Below are 25,650 nucleotides of genomic sequence, written 5' to 3'. Positions count from 1 at the left end.
GCTCCCTCAGAGCATCCCTCAGATTGATGGGAGGTTTTTGTCTAGAACAGTGTAAACACCTTTGGAAAAATCTTCAGGTTGATGTGTATGCCTGTCACTCTCATGTTTTCTATAGCAATAGAAATAACAGAAAAGCTTTGAGTTGGAGAGCCTTGAATTTTTGTCAGAATGAGGCAAAAACTGGGTGGCAGAGAATGGGAGAAGAAGAAAAGGGGAAGAGAAAAGAAGTAGAATGGAATAATAAAGAAAGAAAAATAAAAAATGAGATGATATATATTTATGTGATATATACTATATTTCTGAGAAAGTATATGAGTGTGGAAAGGGTATTATTTAAATTCAAGTCCAAAATACATTTTGATGTTGTAAGCTGTCTGGAATAAACTGTGTATGATGGCCATACAAATTTGTACAATAAACAAATACTTGAGATTTGAAAGAGTAGCATATTAGGGGTTCTACCTCTACATACTACCAGCAAGTTGTCTTCAACATTTTTAAGGAATGCAGTCTACCATAATGTTCAGTATTATTCATATAAATGAATAGTGGTACAGCCATACAATTCTTTGAAAAGATGCTTCCTTTGAAAACATTCAAGCAGAGCACCCCTTTGTTGTGTCAATTGGTGCCTTTGGTGTGCAGAAACACTGCTCCTGAGAAAACATGGCTGATTGAAGCAGAATTATGTGTCTCTGTGATGCTATTCAACTGGTGGAAGTCTTGTAGTGTGCTTCCTCAAGGTGAAATACTTCTCCATAGCTCTGGATCGAATATATTCTCATTGCTTTCAATACTGGAAATAGGGCTGCAAAATCTCATCTGCAAAAATCACAGTATCCACTAAATAAATTAAGCTCATGTACTAAGGTTGTTACTAACCTGAATCACATGCACTTTTTTACAGGTTAGTATTTGCACTACACTTCCTAAGCTTCAATTCTAGAGTAGATACTATGTTTTGTGTCCTGTGTTCTGATTGGTTGATATTCTTACTGTGTCACAGCAGGTATTCCACCTTGCTGACCTCAGCTGATCCTGGAAAAGCTAAGCAGTGTCAGATCTGATTAGTCCTCGGAAGACCAACAAATCTGAAAGCTATCAATTACATTGGGAAATTGAGAAAATATTCTTGAAAAAGGCAGTGTCAAAACCACTTATGTACTAAAGGTACAAGAAAAAAACAGCTATCAGAATTTCTTTCTGGAGGAGGATGTTACAATTTGTCCCGACAAATAATTTTGAGATAATCATGAAAAACCCTATGCGGGGTTTGACAAGCAGTTTTGTAACTAAAATGTATTAAATTTTAGGTTTTAAGTAGAGGAGAAGAAACTGGACCTTTTGACCATAAGAAATTTAGGATGCATGGATTCAGATAGTGATGTAAATGATACAAAATTGTTGCCATATTAAGTTGCAACCTACTATGCTAGATTATGATCTGTCTTAATGTAAATTAACCTACTATGCTAGATTATGATCCAGTTTAATGTAAATTGCAACAGGAGAACTACTACCATGCAAGCATATCAGAGGAATTTAAAGCACTTTTCTTGCTGCATAACGGGGTAAGCTCCCGGCTGCATAACGGGGTAAGCTCCCGGCTGTCCCAATGCCTGTCAATCTAACAGTTCGAAAGCATATAAAAAATGCAAGTAGAAAAATAGGGATCACCTTTGGTGGGAAGGTAACAGCGTTCTGTGCACCTTTGGCTTTTAGTTATACTGGCCACATGACCATGGAAATGGCTTCGGACAATGCTCTTCAGCTTTGAAATGGAGATGAGCCCCACCCCGTAGTGTCAGGAATGACTAGCACATATGGGCAAGGAGAACTTTTACCTTTTAAGGTATTATATACATATAAATATAATATACAATGCATTGATTGCCGATTAGTTTCTGAACACAAATCAAAGTATGGGATATGACCTACATGGCATCGGGCCAGATTACTTACGGGACTGCCTTCTGCCACATGAATCCCAGCAGCCGGTCAGGTCCCACAGAGTTGGCCTTCTCCAGGTCCCGTCAGCTAGACAATGTCATCTGGCATGACCTAGGGGAAGAGTCTTCTCTGTGGCAGCCCCGGCCCTCTAGAGTCAACTCCCTCCAGAGATTCTTTGAAGAGCTATCTCTGCCAACGGGCCTGGAGCCATTAAGTCTATCATCTTGCCCCGGCCAGTGAATGAATGTATAGGTTTGATTGATTTAATAAGAGTGATTAGGTGTTTTTTTTTTAAGAAATGGGGTTTTTAGTGTGTTTTAATTTTAGATTTCTATATGTTATATATTCACTTTTGTTGTGAGCTGCCCTGAATCTGAGGAATAGGGTGGCATAGAAATATAATAAATAAATAATAAATAAATAAATATACTGTATATATTAAAAATTACAATGGTACAAATAGATACAACTACAGTATTCTCATTTTATCTCTAGCTAAATATACTCTGCCTAAATGTACATCATACTGAAATGGATGAATTTTGAAATTTTGATTGCCTCCATTCAAATTGAAATAACATATTAAATACATTTCACAAAGGACAGTAAAAAGCAAGTTGTTTTTCTGGGATATGTCATTTATTTTGCTTCCCAAAATGTCTTTTTGATTATATTGCTTAAGTGCAATAGCATTCAGTAATTGCAGTGCTATCTCAGTTGGAACACAATCCACTATCTCAAACTGAGATTCTACTATTTCATTTTTCTGTATGTGTAGCCCTTTTAAGTGGGGCTAGCAAATCTGGGCTGCAAAATTACACATTATCACTAGAGAGATACAGAAAATTCCAGAGAGAGTTGCAGAAAGATCACTAGAAAGAGACAGAAAATATTAGCTGTATGTCAAAAGTGCTGAGGTTGGGAGATGGTTTCCTGTTGGCTAGTAATATTCAGCAAAGTGAACAGGAGTAAAGGCTGAGGATTTAGGGAATAGTTTTAGTTAAAACAGACTGGATATCCAGAATTGAAAATATGAGCATGCGTACTTTTGACACATGCACGCTACATCACAAAACATGGCAATTTGTGTGTGCTGTCCACACATGCTTGCAATATAAAAAAACCCCTGCAGGTCGTCACTACCAGTTCACCTGAACTGGCTGAATCCCATCTCTGATTATGACCCAAGGACTTGAGGGGAGGGAATATATTTTGACTTAGCCTGGAAGGGCTGATCCAAGCTTGGTTGCTAACAACAAACTGCATCAGATTTTGCATACCTTGGAAGTATTGTGGCTTGCTGCCATTTTGAAGGGAAACTACCAGTTTAATGCTGGAACAGCCAAAGAGAATTTATATACAGGTTGGGGAGTGAGATGAAGATAGCATCTTATGGGCACATGGCAGACAAAAGACTTGGCAGAGCATGTTTGTCTTGTTTTTAGGTGCATGTAAGGTACAAATGTGCAAGATAGGCAGTATCAGCCTTAATTCTCTATTTGTGAAATGGGATTTAACTCTTATTCCCAGGGCTATTGTAAAAATAGCATTGTTTTGACATAGCAGTGACAAATACTGTCCTTATTTAATGTGGACCAAGGAAAAGCCCTGGCATTTGTCTCCTGCCCACCAAGCTTGCTTGCTAGTGGGAAACATCAACCACCAACCAGTATCTCTGACATAAGCTGGTTAACAATAGGACAACTACAGAAGTCCTAGGAACAGCTTGTCTAGTCTCCTGTCGTCTGTTGGTGAAAGGTAGATAAGGTAGAACACGTAGTAAAGCAGGAGGAAGCTCTCCAGATACTCCTCACAAACTACTATGTGACAATCAGACCATTTCTGAATATGAGTGTCGTTCTTCTGAAAGAGGGTAAACCCATATTCACCAATAGTTGAGCTGACAGATGCAGGCCTAGGGGCACAAGCTGAAACAGGAACTGATAATGAACAAGCTCCATTCTTGATTAATATTGCAAGAGAATGTCACTGCTTTTGGCACTCCCCTTCTGACCTGATGGTGGCAGAATCCTGAAGGAGGAGGATAGCCAATAGAGAGCATGCTATTATTATTAGCCCATCTATAATAACAACAAGGCACTTAATGTTGCCAGGGCCAGAATGGAATAGAAGGCAAAATGACAAAGATGACATAGGTAGTATCTGCAGTGTACTGCATAAATAGCTATAGGAACTGTAGGCACGATACTGATCCCAATATCATTAAGTTATATATATATATAGTGTTCGCCTTAGAACAAGGACAGAAACACCAGCCTGAAGATGATGAGTGTGACCTTGTCGAAACGTCGCCAGAAATTTCCAAATCCTACACGGGAAGAAACCCGAATATACCAAGACTATCATACCTGTACCCGTGAAAATCTACGAAAACAAATATAATATATATATATTAATTAATTAATTAATTAATTAGTGAGTCCCAGAAAATAAGAACTGTAATAAAACTATTAAAGGTATAGCCATGCTAAATTCCTTGCCAATAGAAAAATGGAAATAGCCCTCTCTAAGTGATTTATAGAGAGTAAGCATATTGCCACCAACAATCTTGTTCCTCATTTTATTGACCTTGAGTCAACCTTGATCCTACTGGGATTCGATCTGCCAAACTGCTGGCAGCCAATGATCAGCAGAAGTAGCACTCTAACTGCACCACCAAGGCTCAAAGCCTTTAGTGCAGTCAGTGATGATAGGAATAGCAATTGTTCATGTATTTATTTGTGTTGTCAAGTATGTATTGGTAGTATACAAAGATATAATAATGTTTATATACATAATACTAGTAAGAGAGAAACATTAGGACAGGGGACGGAAGGCACGGTGGTGCACTTATGCACACCCCTTACTGACCTCTTAGGAATCGGGAGAGGTCAATAGTGGATAATCTAAGGGTAAGGTTTTGGAGGTTAGGTGATGAAACTGCAGAGTCAGGTAGTGGCTTCCATGCATAAGCTACTCGGTTACTAAAGTTGTATTTCCTGCAGTCCGGTTTGGAGCGGTTTACTTTAAGTTTGTATCTGTTGTGTGCTTGTGTGTTGTTGTGGTTGAAGCTGAAGTAGTCCTTGACAGGAAGGACATTGTAGCAGATGATTTTATGGGCTATGCTTAGGTTGTGTTTAAGGTGACAAGTGCCAGAAACTAACTCTCTTTCCAGTTTTACTGGAAACATTTAAACACTATGGTGGTTCTTTGAAGTTCTAATAAAGGTCCAGGGGGTTTTCCCCCAAAAGAACAAGGGGTTTTTTTCCATCTGGTTGACAGCCTAAAGATTCGCTGATTTTCCATTAATGTCATTGTTTAATGTCCCTTCTTCACTAATTATAATCTATTTTCCCTGAATTAATTGCATTATTCATGCCATATTTAAAATAACTTTTACCTTCTTATGCTAGCTTTTATAGGTGGTCATATTTCTGGAAAATAAATGTTATGTTTATTAATTATTTGTTATAGCAAATCCTCCTCCTGAAAATATTTCTCACAACTTCTTCTTTTGATCACTCACTTTGTCAAAAATATCATTCTTTCCCTCCTACCTCTTTTTTTATAACTCAAGAGAAATGTGACTATCATTGATATTTACTGTGTAGAACTCATTGCCTTCAATATTATATATACAAGGCATGCTTTCATAAATGGTCATGTTGTTGTTACTAATGTAGAGGTTTACTAATTTAATTTTTATTATCATTGCGGGAGAGCTTTATCGTTTTAATTGTAATTATTTAGTGTTTTGAGTCACCTAGAGTTGTGCCTGCACTTGAAGTGTCATGTAATTGACTGAAATGGTTGAAGATTGGGGGCAAATTTCTTAATTCAGACTTTATGAATTAAAAGAATCAGAACAGTGGACCAACTACAGTAGTCCCTCACCTATCGCTGCTGTTACGTTCCAGACCCGGCCGCGATAGGTGAAATCCGCGATGGGGAATTTATCGACTGATAGTACTTATTTAAGTATTTATATTGTAATTGTTTGGTAAGTTTTCATTGTTTTAAGTGTTTATAAACCCTTCCCACCCAGTATTTATTTTAAATACAGTATTTAAATACAGTACAGTATTTACAATTTTAGATATATATATATTTTTAAACCTGCCGATTGAGTTCGGCGGGCTGTTTAAATCTGCTGATCGATTTCCTCAGAAACCCGCGAACCAGCGAAGATCCGCGAATGATTTTTCTCATTAATATTTCTTGAAAACCCGCAATGAAGTGAAGCCGCAGTAGGTGAAGCGCGGTATAGCGAGGGACTACTGTAGTGCCAGTTCTTTGTAAATGTAATTATTTTTTTCTTATTCCACATTAATGAATATGGTGAATTATTAAATAAAAACTTTCTTAGAGGCATTGACCATAAATCTAATATAATAACTAAAAACGTGTTGATACACAACAGGGTTACTGCTACAGATGACCATTGTTTCCTGTGATGCTAACTTCATAATATATCCATGTCTAATCAGCAGAATTTTGCCACAGAATAGAGGATTCCATTTCTGTTCTAATGAGTCGCTTTGCAGGGAGAAAAAGCAACCAGATTTGGGAAATGCACAGTATCCCCACTTACAATATATATACTACCTCAAGAAGAAGTGAAGATGCAGGTAGTTGGCCCTTTCTTTCATGAAAGCGCCCTTTTGTTTTCAGATAGTATACTTTTTGCATGGAACAAGAGGAAGTGATTGTAATTCCAAAAACTCAGCTTAATTTTCACTTAAGGTAACAAAGTCAACTAATGCTGAAAGCAAGCAAACGTGTCCCAGCGACTGATTAGATCCGATTAGATCACAAAGAGTAGGCCTTCTCTGGGTCCCGTCAGCCAAGCAACGCCAGCTGGCGGGACCTGGGGGAGAGCCTTCTCTGTTGTGGCCCCGGTCCTCTGGAACCAACTCCTCCCAGAGATTTGTACTACCCCCACTCTCCTCGCCTTCTAAAAGGTGTTAAAAACTCAGGACAGTTTACAGCATATATAAAAAAATACAATTCTGAAATCCAATAATATCTAAAAACAAACAATCTAAAACTGCAAATTAAAGTAATTTCTAATCCGCCAACATATATTCCATTCAACATACATTCATTCATAAGACTGGGGCTGACGACTAGTGTCCCTAGGCCTGTTGGCACAAGTGCATCTTCAAACTCTTACGGGAGGCAAGGAAGGTAGGGGCAATACGAATCTCAGAGGGAGCTGATTCCAGAGGGCCGCCCCACCCACAGAGAGGGCTCTTCCCCTAGGCCCCGCCAAGTGACATTGTCTAGTTGACAGGAGCTGGAGGCCGACTGGGACCTGACTGGACACTGGGGCTCATGTGGCAGAAGGCGGTCCTGTAAGTAATCTGGTCTGATGCCATGTAGGGCTTTATAGGTCATAACCAATACTTTGAATTGCATTTGGAAACCGATCAGCAGCCAATGCAGCCCATGGAGTATTGGAGAGACATGGGCATACCTAGGAAAGCCCATTATCACTCGCGCGGCTGCATTCTGCACAATCTGTAGTTTCTGAATGTTCTTCAAAGGTAGCCCTACATTGCAGTAGTTGAACCTCGGGGTGATAAGGGCATGAGTGACTGTGAGTAGTAACTCCCTGTCCAGATAGGGCCGCAACTGGTACACCAGGTGTACCTGGGCAAATGCCTCCCTCGCCACAGCTAAAAGATGATGGTCTAAGGCAGTGTTTCCCAACCTTGGCAACTTGAAGATATTTGGACTTCAACTCCCAGAATTCCACAGCCAGCGAATGCTGGCTGGGGAATTCTGGGAGTTGAAGTCCAGATATCTTCAAGTTGTCAAGGTTGGGAAACACTGGTCTAAGGTCAGCTGTGGATCGAGGATGCCCAAGTTGCAAACCCTCTATGAGGGGGTCAGGAGTTCCCCCCTACCCCGAGTAATGGGCGGACAGATGGAATTGTCCTTTGGAGGCAAAACCCACAGCCACTCCGAGTCTTCAGAGAGGGGCGGCATACAAATCTAAATTATTATTATTATCAAGGTTGAGTCTGAGCTTGTTAACGCCCATCCAAACCCTAACAGCCTTCAGACACTGGCACATTAGTTCCATTGCTTCACTGAGTGGACACGGGGTGGAGATGTATAGCTGAGTATTGTCAGCATACTGATGGTAACACCCCGTGCCCTCGGATGATTTCACCCAGCGGTTTCATGTAGATATTAAACAGCAGGAGGGAGAGGACCGACCCCTGAGGACCCCCACACGGGAGGGATCTAGGAGTCGACCTCTGACCCCCCACTAACACCGACTACGACTGACAGGAGAGGTAGGAGGTGAACTACTGTAAAACAGTGCCTCATTCCTATCCCCTCCAGCTGGCACAGAAGGATACCATGGTCGATGGTATTGAAAGCCGCTGAGAAGTCAAGAAGCACCAGGATAGAGGACTGACCCCTATACCAGGCCCGCCAGAGATCATCTGTCAGCGTGACCAAACCAGTTTCCGTGCTGTAGCCGGGCCTCAATCCTGACTGTTGAGGGCCCAGATAAATCGGCTTCATCCAAGGACCATTGGAGCTGGAGCGACACTACCTTCTCAACAACCTTCCCTATAAAGGGAAGGTTGGAGACTGGATGATAGTTGTTTTAAAACAGCTGGAAGGCCTGGGAGCTGTGTTTTCGCTCTGGCCAGTAGCATGAATGAGGGGTGTCTGAATGTTATGTATATGGGTTTTATTTTCTACTTGTTCTTATCCATTGTAATGTAATATTTTAACCTTTGTTACTATTTTATTGCTGTAAGCTGCCCTGAGTCCTCTAGGAGAAGGGCGGCCTATAAATTTGAAAAATAAATAAATAAATAAATAAATAAATAAATAAATAAATAAATAAATAAATAAATAAATAGTCAATTAAATGTGCCTGTGCTTGCCAGTGTAAAAACTGTCCACTCTTTCGGCAGGTTTAAGAATGATTACCATCAAATCTCAATAGTTACTGGGATCAAAGGAGATACAAAAATGTATTCTAAATTAATGGCTGAATTAGTTCAAGGTATCCTCACACTTTTGTGCCAGCCATAGTTATTTCAACAAAGACTATATGCTTCCTCTTTGCCTGGATTTTTTAAAAAATATCACGAATTTGCTCATGAATCCAGTTCCTACGGGATCCAATCCGTCTCTTCCTTTTTTTAATTTTTTCCTCCCAGATTCTGTTGCTCCTGAGTCTTGCCTTGCCAAAAAAAGCTCCAGGCATCTCCCATTCCTTTGTACTGGGGATTGGGAGGGGAGAAGAAATCGGAGGAAGGCTGGAAAGAGAAAGGGGAGAGCGAAGGGGTAGGGGCTGGCGAGGAAGACGGGGACCTCGCTCCAGACCGCAGCATTCTCTGAGTGGCTGAAACTCGCCGTAGACGAATTCATATTCTTTCCCCCATTTTTAGCCTGCTTTCCTTCGTTGCCAGCTCCTTTCTTCTTCTCCTCAGACATTTTAAGGGCCTACGTATTCTCTTTAAATACCCGCCTCCCCGATTTCGGCGAATGCACCGGAGAAGAGGGGGCGAGAACAAAAAAGACCATTATTATTCGAAAGAGAAGGTCTAAGGGGGCGATTTTTACACAGCCTCGAGAGATCTGGTGATTAAAAAAACAACAGAAGGGGGGGGGGCGATTCCCAAGTAAAGGCGCGCGAATTGCAACGGGGCCTGCAAAACACACCCGCTACAAAGCGCCGTGCGCGAGGCGAATTCCACAGAGGGTGGCCTGAGGCGGCGGGGAGGGCTCATTCCCCCCCCCCCCTTTCGCCTCTCCTTCCTTCCATTCGCCTCCATTACTCCGCCGTGCCTTTAGGCCGCCTTGTTCACTAACAGTCGTCCACCACCACCCCGCCGCCCCTTCGCCTCGTTGAAAGGCGTCGTCTAATGTGTCCCGGTTTCTATGGCTTCCCCCACAATTTTCCTTTAAGGAGCCAAGAGACCCTGGCCAGCGCCGTCGCCCGCTGCAATCGATGCGCTCTTGCGCGGGGGGCGTTGTTGGCAGGAGAGAGGGGGAAGGAAGAGGGGGAGGAGAAGGGAAGGGAGGGGGGCCGCTGGTGCGTCCTGAGCTCTTAGGAAATGGGAGGCGGCCAAGGCGGCAGGCGGCGGGAGGGCGCTGCGATGGGCGAGCGCACAGGCACGGGCGGCGGCGCCTGAACCCGGGGGCGCTCGGGGGGTGGGGTGGGGGACGCCGCTGACAGACACCGCTTGGAGCGCGGCTCTCTTTTTCCCGCTCCCCGATCTTTGAAGTCCCGGGGAGAAGAAGGAGGAGGAGGGAGAAAGGAAGGAGGAGTTGCTGGTTGCCACAGCTGCCTCTCTCTCTCTCTCTCTCTCTCTCTCTCTCTCTCAGCCTCCCCTCCGCTACTACTACTTCTTCATTCCTCCCTTCGTTCGACCTGCTTTCCGGAGCCCGGTAAGTGCAACTCCTCCTAGTGCCGCCTTCTCCCTCCCCTGCTCGGGATCCATTCTCTGCTCGATGGGGGCTGGGGGGGAGGTTCTCCACCTCTGTGTACGAGGATTAACTGAAGGGGAGACGAAGGAGGCAAAGGGGGGCTGTCAGAAAGCTGGATGGAGTGGGCTTCATTGAAAACAACGCACCGGTGGAGAAGGTTTGACACCCCCACCCTACCCCCCTTTCTGGTCGTCCTATGAAGGCATTCGCACGGCGACAATCGCGCAGATCTCTTCCCTGTATCTGGGAGAAGAAATGCGACCTCCTATGTCCACACAGAGCGCTCTGCGGAAGACACGGGAGATTTTTTTTGGGGGGGGGGGGGGTCGGGGTCTGAGAAGAATGTATGTCCCGAGCAGCTTCCTAAAAAGAGAGGCGGCTAACTCTAGGGAGCCCTGCAGAGCGAGTCCATCCGCTACCTATCGTGGGCCTCAACTAAACAAGTCACCTTCCATCTGTTTACTAGAGAAACTCCCGGCTCTGGTAGAACCTGCTGGGTGCTATAAACGTGTCAGATGTCTGAACCCTTCAGTGCTCTTGGAGGCCGTGTAGTAGTTCCATAGGACCAGGAATCCGACCCTTTAAGAATACATTTTCTTAAGATTGTGGTCCAACAACAGCCTCACTCGTTGATGGCAGGAGAAAAAGAAGGTCTGCTAGCTTACAAATCTCACAGGCTTCATGGAACTTGTAAAAATCCTTCCTTAAGCGGGAGTATAGGATGAAATAAAAAAGAGACCTGATGCATATGTGTTGTTCTCTAAGAAGGAGGTTTCCTTTGAAGGAGGGTTGGGTGGCCTCTCAGTTTCTCTTCCAGAAAGGTTTCTGGTTTCATAGAAGAGACACTGGCTAGAATCAAAGTGCACCCACTTCTCTCTAAAGCTATTTTGACTGTTTCTTTTTTTTTGTATGCCTTTTGAAAGCCTAGTTGATGGTCTTCTCAACTCTTGAATACTTAAGAATGATTACTTAGCATATTATACAGCATGTTAGTTGCAGCAGAGAGGAGCAGGCCTCCTCTCTGCCTATTACATGTAAAATTGCCTATTACATGTAAAAAGTGAAGATTGTTTCATAAATGAATGGAGTTCCCTGGCTCTGAGACTATACTTTTCTTTAATACACAACCAAAAAGTTCCATCCTGGGTAGGCTGATGTGATGATTCCCATTGTCTACTGACTTTTGGAAAGGTCACCTCCACAAAACCACAAGGAAGAATCCACACTGCTTCAGAAGAAGTCGGTGTCTCCACCCCTGGTTCCTTGAGCTCCTTCACTTGCCAGATAAAATAAGAATACTTTTTAACAAATCTGAGTGGGGGGATCTGGAGTGTAAATCTTCTGCTAGGTTACAATGTCAGTTGGTATGTTCATTTTTAAAATGATTGTATATTTTATCCTCTTTGCTATGTGCATGGATGTCTAGATAGAATGCAGTTGTTCATGGTGGTCAAATCTGCTTTATGATCTGTTTCTCTTTATTTTCTTGTTCTTCTGTCTGTCTGATAAAAACTTCCATGTTACAGCAAAATTTAGAGAATGGCAGAGAGAGAAAATAGGAATTTGGATAAAAAATTAAACAAGGGAAGAAATGGAATTAACAAAATATGTTTTGGTGTATTAAGCAGAAAATCCAAATGATTCTCATTAGTGAATATTAGCGAATAAAAATATAATAATTATGGATTGTTTGGTGATCTCTGATGAGTTTGAACTTAATCACCCAAGTTGAATCGCTTTACCCTTCCTTAGTGGTGGTCTGGGTCCTTGGAATTTCAGTGATTCCTCATAGAATCAAGGGATATAAGTGTATTGATGTATTGCTATGTTGGTGTGATATAGCAGAGGAGCAAACAGATTGGAATAAAGGGGTAAGAGAAATTAGACTTTTCACAGTTGGGAACAACTACCAAAGGGGTAAAACTAAGCTAAACTGTAGACATGTTGTGAACATAAAAATAAAGAAGTAAATTTTGGATCCAAAATAAGAATTTACTGTGCACTTTCAGTGGGATATGTGCAAGAGATTCTCCAAGAGATAGTGTTATTGAGAGGGAGGCTACTGTAAGGATTTTCTGCTATGTATATGCAAATGACTTAGATGGATCCTGGTTGATTCCATTTTTTTATTTAAGGAAATTTCCTCCAAACAGCACAGGGTTGGGTTGGATTGGTTTCCTTTTCATTGGTTGTCTCTGATGATCCCTTCTGATACCACTAGAGGTGCTCTTGGGTAATGAGATCATAGAGCTACCAATGGGAAGAAAAATCTCAAAACATTGTGCAGCAAGAGCAGTTGAATGGATTGCAGTCTGCCTTAACTGAAATGGTTTATCAATTTGTGACATGCCAAATATAGTTTATCCACTTTATATATGATGCTGTATACCTTTTATATTGGATTTTCTGATTTAGAGTAAGAAAACTAGGGTTATCAAGCACTAGCTTACGGTCTCCTTTATGAGGTTTGTTGAAGATCAGAAATGTTGGCTGTGCTAGAATATTCTTCTGCAGAACAAAGGCTTTGATAAGATGACCAACTGGATTTTTTTCTTCATCTCAGGTTCTTCACTAATAAAGATTTTCCCCCTCCCATATGTCTTGTCACTGGGTAGTTTTTATTGTTCATTTGTACTCTTCAAGTACAAATGAACAGTAAGAAGTAAGAATGAAAAAGAGCGTGCCTTGATTTCTAGCAATTTTGTAAGTATGCATATTTATTTCATCCAGCCATAGCATACTTCTTGAAGAATGTTTTTTTGATCAATGAACTGAAATGTTTATAGACGTTAATGTTAGATAATCATAAAATTGTTGAGCAGGTACCTCAGAGATTCTGGATAAAGCCTATCCTTAACCATGAAAACTAACTTGATGCGTTTGAGTAAGTTATATGCTGTCAGCCTACCCTACTCCTACAGGGTTGTTGATTTGGGGAGAAAAGTGAAAAAAAGTTTCTTTTTTTTAGTCTCTAGAAAAAAGGCAAGTTTGCTGAATTTCCTACAAATATTTTATTTTATCTGCATGATTGTTGGCCACTCCTTCTCTTCATCCAAGTAGAACAAGTTCTGAAGAAATAATGAACAATGAAGAAGAGCAAATAGTTGACAAAAGACTCTGGGGGGAAAAAGGGTTTTGCAGCTAGGTTCTACTTTGTTGGGTAATTTATTTCTTCTCTCTTGGCGACATTTGCTGAAATGTTGCTTTTAATTGTCCCCAAATAGGTTGAAGGATTTTGAGGTGCCATTTATGCTCAGCCCTTGCTGATGCCACGCAGAGTTTGCAGCAGGTATTTTTTCTTTGAGACCACTAAATGCTCAGCTCCATCCAGGCAACCAGACTCTAACCCCAAATAAAAGATTACAGGATCGTAAAGAGGGAGAGTTTTTTTAAAATTTATGCTCAGCCATGAAATTTGTATTAGTAAGATGGATCTCAGCACACTTGGCTACTGTAGGAAGAGCACTGCTACATTTCTGTCAAACTGTGTTTTATGTATGTTACAGCTCAGTCAGTCTATCTTTATAGTAGTTTAAACAGTGGGACACAATCTGGAATAAGGAACCTACTTATCCGAGGCTCTAGAATAAACTATTGCAGGAAAATCAGTACCATATGTAAGTGAAGACTTTGTATTATGAATATCAGAATAAGAATATTATTGTCCTTATTTAGGGTAAGCAGTGAATGCTCTGGTTTAATACAGGCATACTGTACCACAGAGACATTATGTGTTTGGTTCCATCCCACCCCTATAAACTGAATATCGGAATAAAGTCTGTCATACATTTTTTTGTTTCACAGTGCCTTTAAAAGTTATGCTTTTATTATAAAGCAGTCTTAAATGTGCAGTAGCATTATATCTAAAAATGTTAGTGCCTTAATTAAAAAATACTTTATTGCTAAAAAATGCTAATCATAATCTAAGACTTCCAATGAGTCATAATGGTTTTAACATTCAAGGTACCTCTGTATTTAAAAACATTAGGAAAAATTATTCCAGAGAAGACAAAACTTAATGGAGGCCCCAGGAGACTTTTCAGTTTTTTCCCTGATTTTTGCAATTACACTGTAGCAGAGGCTCATTTCGTTTTGGGAAAAGAATTCCACAACAGATGACTTAGAAATAAGTCTTATTTATTTTCCTTTAGATTTTAAGACTATTGATATTTTTAGTGTTCTCTATATTTGTTTCAATTTCTAAAGAAATGCTTTACCTCAAATTCATAATTTTTCTTCTAAATATCTTTATTATATACGGCATGATGCCTACTTGAAAGGAAAGGGGGTATTATTGTGGCATTATAATATTATGTAAACCACCCTGAGTCTGCAGAAGGGCGGTCTAGAAATCCAAATGGATGGATGGATGGATGTTTGTTTGTTTGTTTTTCGTTTGTTTGTTTGTTCATTCATTCTTAACAATTTTATCTTAAAAGATCCCTTGGAACTCTTTAAGACATCCCATAAAAGAATATGAAAATCATAACAGTAGTATTTAAATTAACAGTCTCAAAGCCATTCTAAAAATAGTATTGCATACAATTTATAAATTAGGTACAAAATTGAAGTAATAATATTACTTATTACATATGGGGCTGAAAGCCAAATATGTAATTTTTTTCTCCAAGTGATCACGTAAAGTAGATTAAGAGCACAGTTACTCCCTCAAAGTCACCCAATGAATTTCATGATCCACACAATAATTGGAATTCCAGTTTATTTCAGATACATTTGGAAATATAAAATAAACAAATTTTAAGAAAAAAATAGGAAGCAGAGGAAACAAGAAGAGGTTGGTATAATGTAGAAAAGGTACATGGAACTAAACAATTTACACTGAATTTAAGATTAATGAACACTATATTTGAATTTCCCATTTCTAAAATAATATTCTAGAAATTATTTTTACACATATTCAAACTGTCTTGTCGGAGGGTGGCCAATCCTACAGACCCTTGAAAATGTTTTGTTAATCTTTGGAATTGAATGGCACTGAATAAAATGTAGGAATCCAGAAATTGTATTTCATGACAGACTGCATGGGATCTCCCTTTACCAGACACCAACTACCCTACCCTGAGAATAATTTTAATAACCAGTTCTTCTCCAGAACCCTTGGCTTTCAAAGGTTTACAGTGAGGCTATATAGCTAAGAAATCACTAAACTGAATGTGGATTTTTCTGCTGCTTGTCTGCAAGTATGGAAACCTGAGTCCAAAATAATGGAAAGTGATTTGTTGGATCACAAAGGGTGCCTTTTTTGATCTTGGTTATCTGGTGTCTTCATTGTTCCAAATCTTTTTGCTAAGCCCAGCATGTCTTTAGGCCACCCATCCTCAAAAAAGTGTCATACTAGAATGAATCGAGACACAGTTTAGCTTCCCCACAACTCTTTCTTTCCAGAAAAAAAAAAAATCACTATTGGACCTCAGTTTTCAATTATACCACACTTGCTTTCAAGAAAATATGGTAGTCCACGCATATAAACTCAATTCTGTCATTGTCCTGCAATTTTGGCCTCAGATTGTACGTATAGCACTGCTATAATATCCTGCATGGATATTTAAAATGACATGCTTGGATTAATACAAAGTGTGAAGACAGCAACTACATGTTTTCAAACGAAGCACTCAAATCCTACTATACTAACTGTTTCCATATTGGTTATATTTAATCAGCTACTCTAATGAAATGACTGTGCTAAATTCTGATATGAAACCCATCTGTGCTATCTGATCTGTTTTGGTTCCTTACACACATTCTGATTTCTATGGCTCATGATGCCTGCCTTAACCTATATCCACCAGAGAATTTCTGCAGTGACATCCCATAATCGTGGAGGCATAAATCCTAGGCACATTGTCTTGAAATAGTTTTCTGTTCCTGTTCCTTAAAAGGTTTCCTGGACCATTTTTCTTTTAGTAGATATTTCATTATAATTCATTGCTAGCATTGATGATGTTACCTAGTTTGATAATGAAACATCTGCAGATAAGCAACCAAACACGGACAACACCAAGGATCCTACAATTTAACCCTGAGACACTAATATTCCCTTGTATCAGTAATGTCAGGGGTTCTTGGGACTTCAGGCATGTAATTGCAACTGTAATGAATTTGCTATTAAAAGGTAAAATTCAATTCAGGATAGTTTTCATGGACTTAAAAGCATTGAAGTGTGTCTGGAACTAATAATGAAGCATTTTGATATTTAGTGTCAAAAATAGGACTTACAGAATAAAATAAGTTTGACAATTAGAAATTATTACTAAAATAATAAAATATTAATATTCCTTTGAAACCATCTTGGTCAATTTCAAAGCAGGATAGACATGACTAGTACTTGAACAGGAGGAGATCACCAGGAAACCTTAAAGTCCACAAGTAAATTTGGCAGTAAAAAAAATAAAAATAAAAATCCCACTTTCAAATTGTTGCAAGGAAAACTGTCTGGAAGTTGAATTTTACTTGAAAAGACACATAGTCCTTGACTTACGATCACAATTGAACTCAAAACTTAACATCGGCAAGAGAAACATTTTTTAAACGAGTTGTGTTACTAACACGATTTTGTTAAGTGAATCTGACTTCCCCATTGACTTTGCTTGTCAGAAGGTCGCAAAAGGTGATCACATGATCCCAAGACACGCCATGAATATGCATCAGTTGCCAAGCCTCTGAATTTTAATCATGTGACCACGGGATGTGACCATGAGTCTTCGGAGAGGGGCGGCATACAAATCTAATAAACTATAACTATATGTTGCAATGGTTGTAAGTGTGAAAATTGGTCATAAGTCACTTTTTTCAGTGCCGTTGTAACTTTAGTCACTGAATGAAGTGTGGTAAATTGAGGACTATCTCTACTTGTTTAGAGTGCTCAGACTTTTTACTTACTGTACACTGTCTTTATAATCTTGACAGATTAATATTATCTCAAAGATAGATCACTATTATCATATCCATTCCTTGTCATAAATAACCTTCCAAATGAATTTGTGGCACAGATAAATCTTGTTTCGGGGATATTCGACATCGTGGCTATTAAAGTTAGAAGACGGTCATATATTAATGCTTTTTTTCCTGCCATACCAACCACATTTGCACTGAAATGGTGTTGCATAACACGGAGAAGCATTTCAAAGCCAAGAGAACAGACCAGCCCTCTATTTGTATATATTCTAGTGAGCATCATTATTACTGAAATACTGTGTAGAAACCAGTAGTGGGTTCTAAAATTCTTTACTTCCGGTCCGTGGATACAATGCTTCTGCGCATGGACAGAAGCGTCCCAGGTGGGTGGGTGGAGCCTCCTGCCACCGCTGTTAGCGGTTCACAGAACCACACAAAACTGGGAGCAACCCCCCCGCTGGTAGAAACAAAGGTCCTATACATAAGTATATACAATTACCTACAATTTTACCTAGTAGTATAATACTCCGTATGAAAAAATTAGCAAAATAATTTGAAAGTTTAAAGAAATAGAACACGCTAGGATAAAAATGTTTTTTGTAAGTTATACAAATAAAATTAACATCAGAAATGGAACCTTATGCCATCTTTCTTGCTTTGTTCTAATTCTGTGTTGAATTTTTGAGGGTGCATATTTTCGTGTGAAAAAAGAAAATTTGGGGTGGGAATAAGCATGAAATGCTTAGCTGTCCACATTTTTTCGCTGAGTGCTACAAGCAGCATGCTGTTGTGTCCAATCTGCACCTCTTTTCATCTCTTAATGTTTTGCCTGATGCAAGTGAATCATTCTTAATGTATAGGCCTATGCATATTTACTTAAATGTAATTGAGTTTGGTGGTGTTTCCTTCAAAGGGCCGTGTGAAAAGACAGGCTACAAATAGTAAATTAAAGAGTGGGCATAGGATAGCATCATTAGATTAATTTTAAATGGAATAAATTTGTGCTATTCTCCTATTTTAAATCTATGACTTTTTTTAGGCAGTTGATATTAGAACATGCTTGTGTGTTTAGATCAATTCGAAATTTTTTGGTGCAAGCTGTATTAAAAGAACTATACCGTAGTGCTCATTTGATTCCAGTGAGCCTTATATAGGATAATTTCTAAATACCCTTGTCCATTGGGTTATTTGTAGGTTTCTTAGTTTGTAAATATTGAGAATCAATAATAAAAGTTTCATACTTAAATGAGCAATATTCCATTTTTAAAAATGCCTTCTTCCCCCCAAAAATAACAATTTTTCAGGATTCTACTGATGAGTCCCAATTCCTTAATTGTATTATCAGGTGTTTTTTTTTAAAAAAAGGGAGATAGAAACGTCTGTTCCAAAATTCACATGAGAATATAAGAGTTGGTAATTAGATCTATAAATTATGTGTTTTAATCTCTATATTTTATGTTATATAGTAATAATGAAGTAAGATTATTGGATTGCTCGAAGAAATATTGAATATAATGTATTGTTTTAAATTGCAGATTTTTCATCTGATATGACTGTTGTTGGACTTTTAACATTGTGGCAGTAAAAACATGTTGCAAGTTGAAAGCTTGCCACTCACTTCATGTGAAATTTCCATTGGTCTAATAAAATTATTGCCTCTATAGGAGTTTATGTTACTAAAATTTTGCCCTGCATCTACAGAGTTCAGCAGAATTGTGATTTCTCTATAATACTAGCCTTTGTTTTCAGAATTTCCCATTCCACATTTTCTCCATTTTAGCTATCCTTTGTTGACACTGCTACTCTTTTACAAATAGGTTACAATTGAATTGAAGTTACTGTATATTCAAAACTTTGTTGGACAAACAATCAACCTCTATAGGAGTATTATCATTGTCTTGCACAAACATCGTAATTTCTGAGTCTTTTGTGCTTAGAAATTCCATCCTGGACAGTCTTATATTAACTCTGTCTTCATTCAACGCTCCTTTAAAATCCAAAAGTACTGTAGAAACCTTGGTCTTGATCTTTTAGTCTTTAACCTCAACAAAATCTAATTAAGACAGAGTTTTACGTATCCATTTCCCCTTCTTCCTTCTTTAGCTTATTTTCTTTGTCATTGTAAAAATGCAGATTTTAAGCTGTTGTACCAAGTAGGCAAAGTCAAATATATGAATTATGCATCCTCAAAGAGAATAGAGTTTCCACTTGAGTACTGTAAATCTTCTTTCTCTTGTGTATGATCTCATAGCTAAATTTGATATTTTCCAAGTCATATGAAACCCCAGCACAAACTACATTGGCACTGGAAAGAAAGCCGAAATATTTTTATCTATCTAATCTCTTTCTTTCTTTCTTTCTTTCTTTCTTTCTTTCTTTCTTTCTTTCTTTCTTTCTTTCTTTCTTTCTCTCTCTTTCTTTCTTTCTTTTCTTTTTTTCCTCCCTCCCTCCCTCCCTCCCTCCCTTTTTCCCTCCCTCCCTCCTTTTTTTTGAGATACATGTGGACAATTTGAATATATATTTATATATTTATATATATATATATATATATATATATATATATATATATATATATATATATGTATGTATGTTGCACTAGTGAGATCACGCTTGTATTTAGTTCTGATCTGGATGATATGAAAAAGATGTTGAGACCTTAGAAAGGGTGCAGAGAAGAGCAACAAAGATAATAAGGGATCCGAGGCTAAGCTATAGGACAAATGGCGAAGGGAACTAGGTATGTCTAGTCTAACAGAGAGAAGGACAAAGGGTGATATGATAGCAGTTTTCCAGTAGTTGAGGGACTGTCATAGAGAAGAGCGGATCAGATTGGCATCTAAGGGCAGGAGTAACGGATGGAAGCGATTAAAGAGAGTTCCAACCTAGAACTAAGGAGGAATGTCCTGATAATGAGAACAATTAATCAATGGAATAACTTGCCTTCGGAGTTGTAGATTGGAGGTTGGAGGTTTTCAAAAAGAGATTGGAAAACTGTTTGTCTGGTTTGATATAGGATCTCCGGGCTGGACTGAGAGACTCCAAGATCCCTTCCAACCCTATGATTCTTACATTCCACATTCTGTTTTCTCTGTCACAGCACTAACATGGTGTCTGTTGATGGAGCCAAGGTTATTTAGGAAGTTGCAAGGTTGTATGTAACATGGATTAAACAAATGTTAAAGCTACTTTGTATTGAAATTCTATATTGAGAATGCTATTGAACAAGACAATATAATTAGACCGCAAATAGCTATTATAGTAAAAGCTGCAAAATAAACATGCAGAAACAATCATAATTAAAGTGTCAGCATCTCTTGGTATTTTAAGCCATTAATAATATTATCAGTTCTGGAGAAAATGAATTCTAAATAAATAATATTCTGGTTTTTCTCCATTACCATGCAAATTGGTGATTTTCAGAGAGAAGCTTTAGTAAGCTCTCCAATATGCACTTTTAAGTTTTAAATAGTTTTACTGAAGAGTCTGAGGAAAACCTTTAGCTCTAATTCATATAACGTTTTCTAACTTCTTATCTTTTTCTCCAAATTCTCTGTTTTAGAAATTGCCAGGAACCCATTGCATACCTGGAGAAAGCTGAGCATCTTTTCTGAGGAGTGTAATTCTTTGAGGCTTTTACCTCAGTCCCTCAAGGAATAGCGGAGTGGGAAAGGATACAAAAGTTAATGTTTTCATCCACCCGGACGAAGGAGAATGGGGACCCTACACCCAAAAGAATGAAGACTCGACAGAATAAAGATTCTGTAAGTAGGATGAGAGTACATATATACACTGCTCCAAAAAAAATAAAGGGAACACTTAAACAACAGAATATAGCTCCAAGTAAATCAAACTTCTGGGAAATCAAACTGTCCACTTAGGAAGCAACACTGATTGACAATCAATATCACATGCTGTTGTGCACATTCAACTTTGTACAGAACAAAATATTCAGTGAGAATATTTCATTCATTCAGACTTAGGATGTGTTATTTGAGTGTTCCCTTTATTTTTTTGAGCAGTATAATAAGTATAAGAAGAATAAGAAGAGCTTAATTTTATTAAGAAAATAAAAGAACCTGGTGTTAAATCGGGTAGCTGCTGCTATCAATACGGAGGGAAAATACATTTAGAAAACAACAGACACATTATACAGATAGTCCTTGACTTACAATTTGCTTAGTGACCATTCAGAGTTACAACAGCACTAAAAAGAAGTGACATGACCACTTTTCACATTTATGACCACTACAATATCCCCATAGTCACATGATTTACATTTGGATGCTAAACAATGGACTCCTATTTATGACCCTTGCAGTATCCCAGGGTCATGTAATCTCGTTTGCAAACTTCTGACAAGTAAAGTCAGTGGGGGGAACCCAATTCACTTATCAACCATGTTACTAATGTAACAACTACAGTGATTCATTGGACAAAGGTGACAATTAACGTCATAAAATGACTTTTCACTTAACTGTTTTTTTACATAGCAACATAAATGTTGGGCTCATTTGTAGTTGTAAATTGAGGACTACCTGTATAGAAGTGCTGGCAATCTTTAGGAATGTCTTGTGTGATTCCCAAATTTAAATAATTGGGGAGCTATTGAAGTGTGAACATTTTATTCATGAGTAAAGGTAGTCCTCGACTTAATGACCACAAATGAACTCACAATTTCTGCTGCTTAGTGAGATGGTTGTTAAGCGAATTTGGCCCCATGCTATGATCTTTCTTGCCATAGTTGTTACATAAATCATTGTAATTGCTAAGTTAGTAACACAGTTGTTAAGTGAATGTGGCTTCCCTATTGACTTTGCATGTCAGAGGTTGGCAAAAGCTGATCACATGGCCCCAGGATGCTGCAACTGTCATATATATGAATCAATTCCAATCGGTTGAATTTTGATCATGTGACCATGGGGATGTTGCAACGGTTGTATGAAAAATGGCCATGAATCACTTTTTTCAGTGCTATTGTAACTTTGAATGGTCATTAAACGAACTGTTGCGTCTGATAGAATAAGGGGTCTGGGGTGCGTATTGCTGTGGTTCTATCATGAAAACATAGCGGATGAGTTTTTGGAAGTGAAGAAAAGTTTCAAGGCTTTGTGGATGAATATGTTTATATTTGATTCTGAGTGATTCATAAACATTGAGGTGTCCTGTCTCTGTCATCTTGAGAATAACAATAGAAACGTAGTAAGAAAATAAAACTATGGTTTTGTTTATATTGTAGTTTCAGAATCTTGATTTCAAATAATCATTCATCTTTGAAGTTCTACAATAACTGCAAATTTAATATAACAAAAGACACACTCCACAAAATTCAGTATGAAGTAATGTTACTTAGCCATTCCATAAAAGGAATTATTAATCACTCCTAGAGGGAAATATTTTTTTTTAAAAAATCTTATTCCTTTCATCTTGTATTAGTAAACCTGATCCAAAATTACCTTCAAAATGTCTATTCTATTAACAAACATTGTGCTCCACCAATTAATGAACAGATGCTTTAATCATCCTCAAATATTTTTGAATCTCTTGCCTTTTGGTCTCTTGACACTGGCAAAAATTCTGGAACTCATGGATTTGCCAGGTTTGAGGACTTCCCTTAAAGGTACACCTAGAACAGGGGTGTCAAACTAGCAGCCCACAGGCTGGTTGCATCACACATAGGCCAGGCCCACCCCAGCTCCATGAAGGGGGGAAATATCATGAAACATCATGTAGCGCGCCGGGGGGGGGGGGGGGTATTGATACCTGTGACCCAGGATATTCATAGACAGGTATTGTTGATTCTGCAAGGTAGAAGAGCAGGAATAGGAAAGTTTTTCCGCCATGAGCAAGTTTCATGAACTACACAGGATCAAAACCTTTAATGGTAATCAACAATTTAAATGTGATTAAAATTGACAATCTAAGATAATTTGTCCTTTTCATTACTTTAAACCAACCTATGCAATTTAATCTTCCAAGCCTATCAGTTGTGATTCTAAGTACCTAACTTTAGACTGGTTTTGAAGTTTTACAAAGACAGCACAACCAGGAAATCACTGTACGTGGATGGTAATCATTCATGCTTAATTTAGCAGATCTCTTGTTGTATTTCATTGGCAGAGGGAAAAAAGGTATGACACAAAATTGTTCTCCTACACTGAATAGAGTGGAAAGAATGTAAAGAAAGAAGTAGTCGTTTGTAAGACAGTTTGCATCTTTTTACCCACCCTAGAGCAATGACAGTGAACCTATGGCACTGGTGCCACAGGTGGCACACACAGCCATGTCTGCCGGCCCACGAGCCATTGCCCTAACTCAGCTCCAGCACACACGTGTGCACTGGCCAGCTGATTTTCAGCTCACACGGAGGTTCTGGGAGGGCATTATTGGCTTCCAGAGGGCCTCCGGGGGGATGGGGGAGGGCATTTTTCCCTCATCAGGCTCCAGGGAAACCTCTGGAGCCTGTGGAGGGTGAAAAACAAGCCTACCGGGCCCACCAGAAGTTGGGAAACGAGCTGTTTCTGGCCTCAAGAGGGCCTCCGGCGCAGCAGGGGAGACAATTTTCACACTCCCCGGGCATTGAATTGTGGGCGTGGGCACTTGTGCAGGCACAATAGTGTGTGCAGAAGCGCTTGCGTCACCCGAGGGGGGGAAAAGGTTCACCATCACTGCCCTAGAGGTACAAAATTTCATTCGGATATTATTTATTTTAAATCTATGCTGCATGAAATGTACAGTATTTTGCTGTTAAAGATGCTTAATCTAAGTCTTTCACAAGCAATACTTTAGACAAATACCTGTAAAGACAAAAACATTATAGACAGTGAGATTGATAAATTGTTCTGCATAGAGATTGTGAATCCAGACACTGAGGTGTTTTTGATAGCTTTAGACATAAGGAAAATCTAAACTGAAAAGAGGCAGAAAAGTTCAGACCAGGGGAGTGGAAAGAATTGGAAGGAGATGTTAAAAGCCCTGAAATAAAGAATTGCCTGTTTTCTCAAAAGATGTCAATGCGGAGTGGTCGAAAGAAGGAGACTCCGGGGCCCCGAGAGGAGCTGAGAACCCGGGGTCGAGCATCTCCGGGCGGTGTCAGTACTTCCAGCAGTGATGGCAAAGCTGAGAAATCACGACAAGCTACCAAGGTAGAATTTTCAGCTGTTTGCAAGAACATTTATTAGAGTGTGAAGCTCCTTCTTCCTTAAGGCAATTATTGTTTATTTATTAATCTACGTAATTTCCACCATCGTTTGTCCTAATCTGCCCTAAATTAGGTGCTTAGTATTGTCTGATACTTTCTCGGCCACTACATTATCTGTGCCATAATGAAATAGCCTCTGTGACCAATACAGGAAATAGTTTCAACTAACCTTACTTGCATGTGAATTATGTCTACATTTTCTGTAGCTAAATAGAAAATTTAACATGTATACTGTACTTTGAATTCTGTATTTTTTCAGAGTGTAAGCCGTACCTTTTTATGCCCCCTAAGGGTGAAAACTTAGGTGCATCTTATACATCAAATGTAGCCCTACCCAGCCACCCTCATCCTTTGGCCTCTGCCTCCCAGCAATTTACCTCCTTGCAGCAAACAGAACAGAGCCTGTTAAGCCAAGCAACTCATTATCACCTTCTCGACCCTCAGAGGCCACTGCTAAACTGAAAGTGAAACTAGCTAAAAGGAGGCAGATAGCTGGGAGGGAGTCGCAGATTTTTATTTTCTGTTGAATTGGATGCAAGGAGGTAAGTCAATAACTATAAATGTCTGTGGAATGTTCAAATTATTAGACTTATTTTTTAAAGAACGCTTTATTATTGTTCTAGACAACAAAGTGAAGAAGCTTTTTAAAATAAATGCTTGATCTGAAGAGGCCCAGTGGTATTGTATATTCTTTTAAATAGCAGAGAATACTTCCAAAAAGCCACATCAATTTCAAAGAACTGTAGAAGTATAACCTGAAATGTAACAGTGTCCCGTTTAGTATTAAGATAAGGCAGCTGAGTTAAACCTTGTCTTAGTCATGTTTGGAGTAGATCTACTCAAATAATTGGGAGGAGTTAGTGTGACTACATTTAAGAAAACTTTCTGGCATTAATATACTGCCATAATGTACACTTCTCCAATTCTTTGCTATTTCTATGGGTCAGGCACACATGCACAGAAATACACAGCAAACAGTGTATATCATCTGTGCTGTTTGCTGGGAGGCAGAGGCAGAATTTTTTTTCTCTTGTTTTCCCCCGCCAAAACTAAGGTGAGTTTTATACTCTGAAAATTATGATAAATTATATTTACTTTTTTAAATTTTTTGCTCTGAAATACGT

At 39.0% G+C, this 25,650-nt stretch overlaps 1 protein-coding gene across 4 annotated transcripts in view; it reads left to right on the top strand.

Moving 5' to 3' along the window:
• ATN1 (atrophin 1) overlaps window positions 1-25,650 on the top strand; it is a 71,900-nt gene that overhangs the window by 33,525 nt on the left and 12,725 nt on the right. For 2 of the 4 annotated variants that reach the window (XM_070742015.1, XM_070742016.1), the window contains 2 exons: window positions 20,888-21,089; window positions 24,333-24,470. In XM_070742015.1, coding sequence (XP_070598116.1) covers window positions 21,012-21,089; window positions 24,333-24,470 — 216 coding nt within the window. In that variant the 5' untranslated portion in view covers window positions 20,888-21,011. Of the gene's footprint in view, window positions 1-10,107; window positions 10,375-20,887; window positions 21,090-24,332; window positions 24,471-25,650 lie in introns of those variants that run through there. The other 2 variants (XM_070742018.1, XM_070742017.1) reach the window with 2 other exon arrangements.

Source organism: Erythrolamprus reginae, chromosome 2, assembly GCF_031021105.1.
Source record: "Erythrolamprus reginae isolate rEryReg1 chromosome 2, rEryReg1.hap1, whole genome shotgun sequence".
NCBI lineage: Eukaryota > Metazoa > Chordata > Lepidosauria > Squamata > Dipsadidae > Erythrolamprus > Erythrolamprus reginae.
This window is presented reverse-complemented; position numbering and strand designations above follow the sequence as displayed.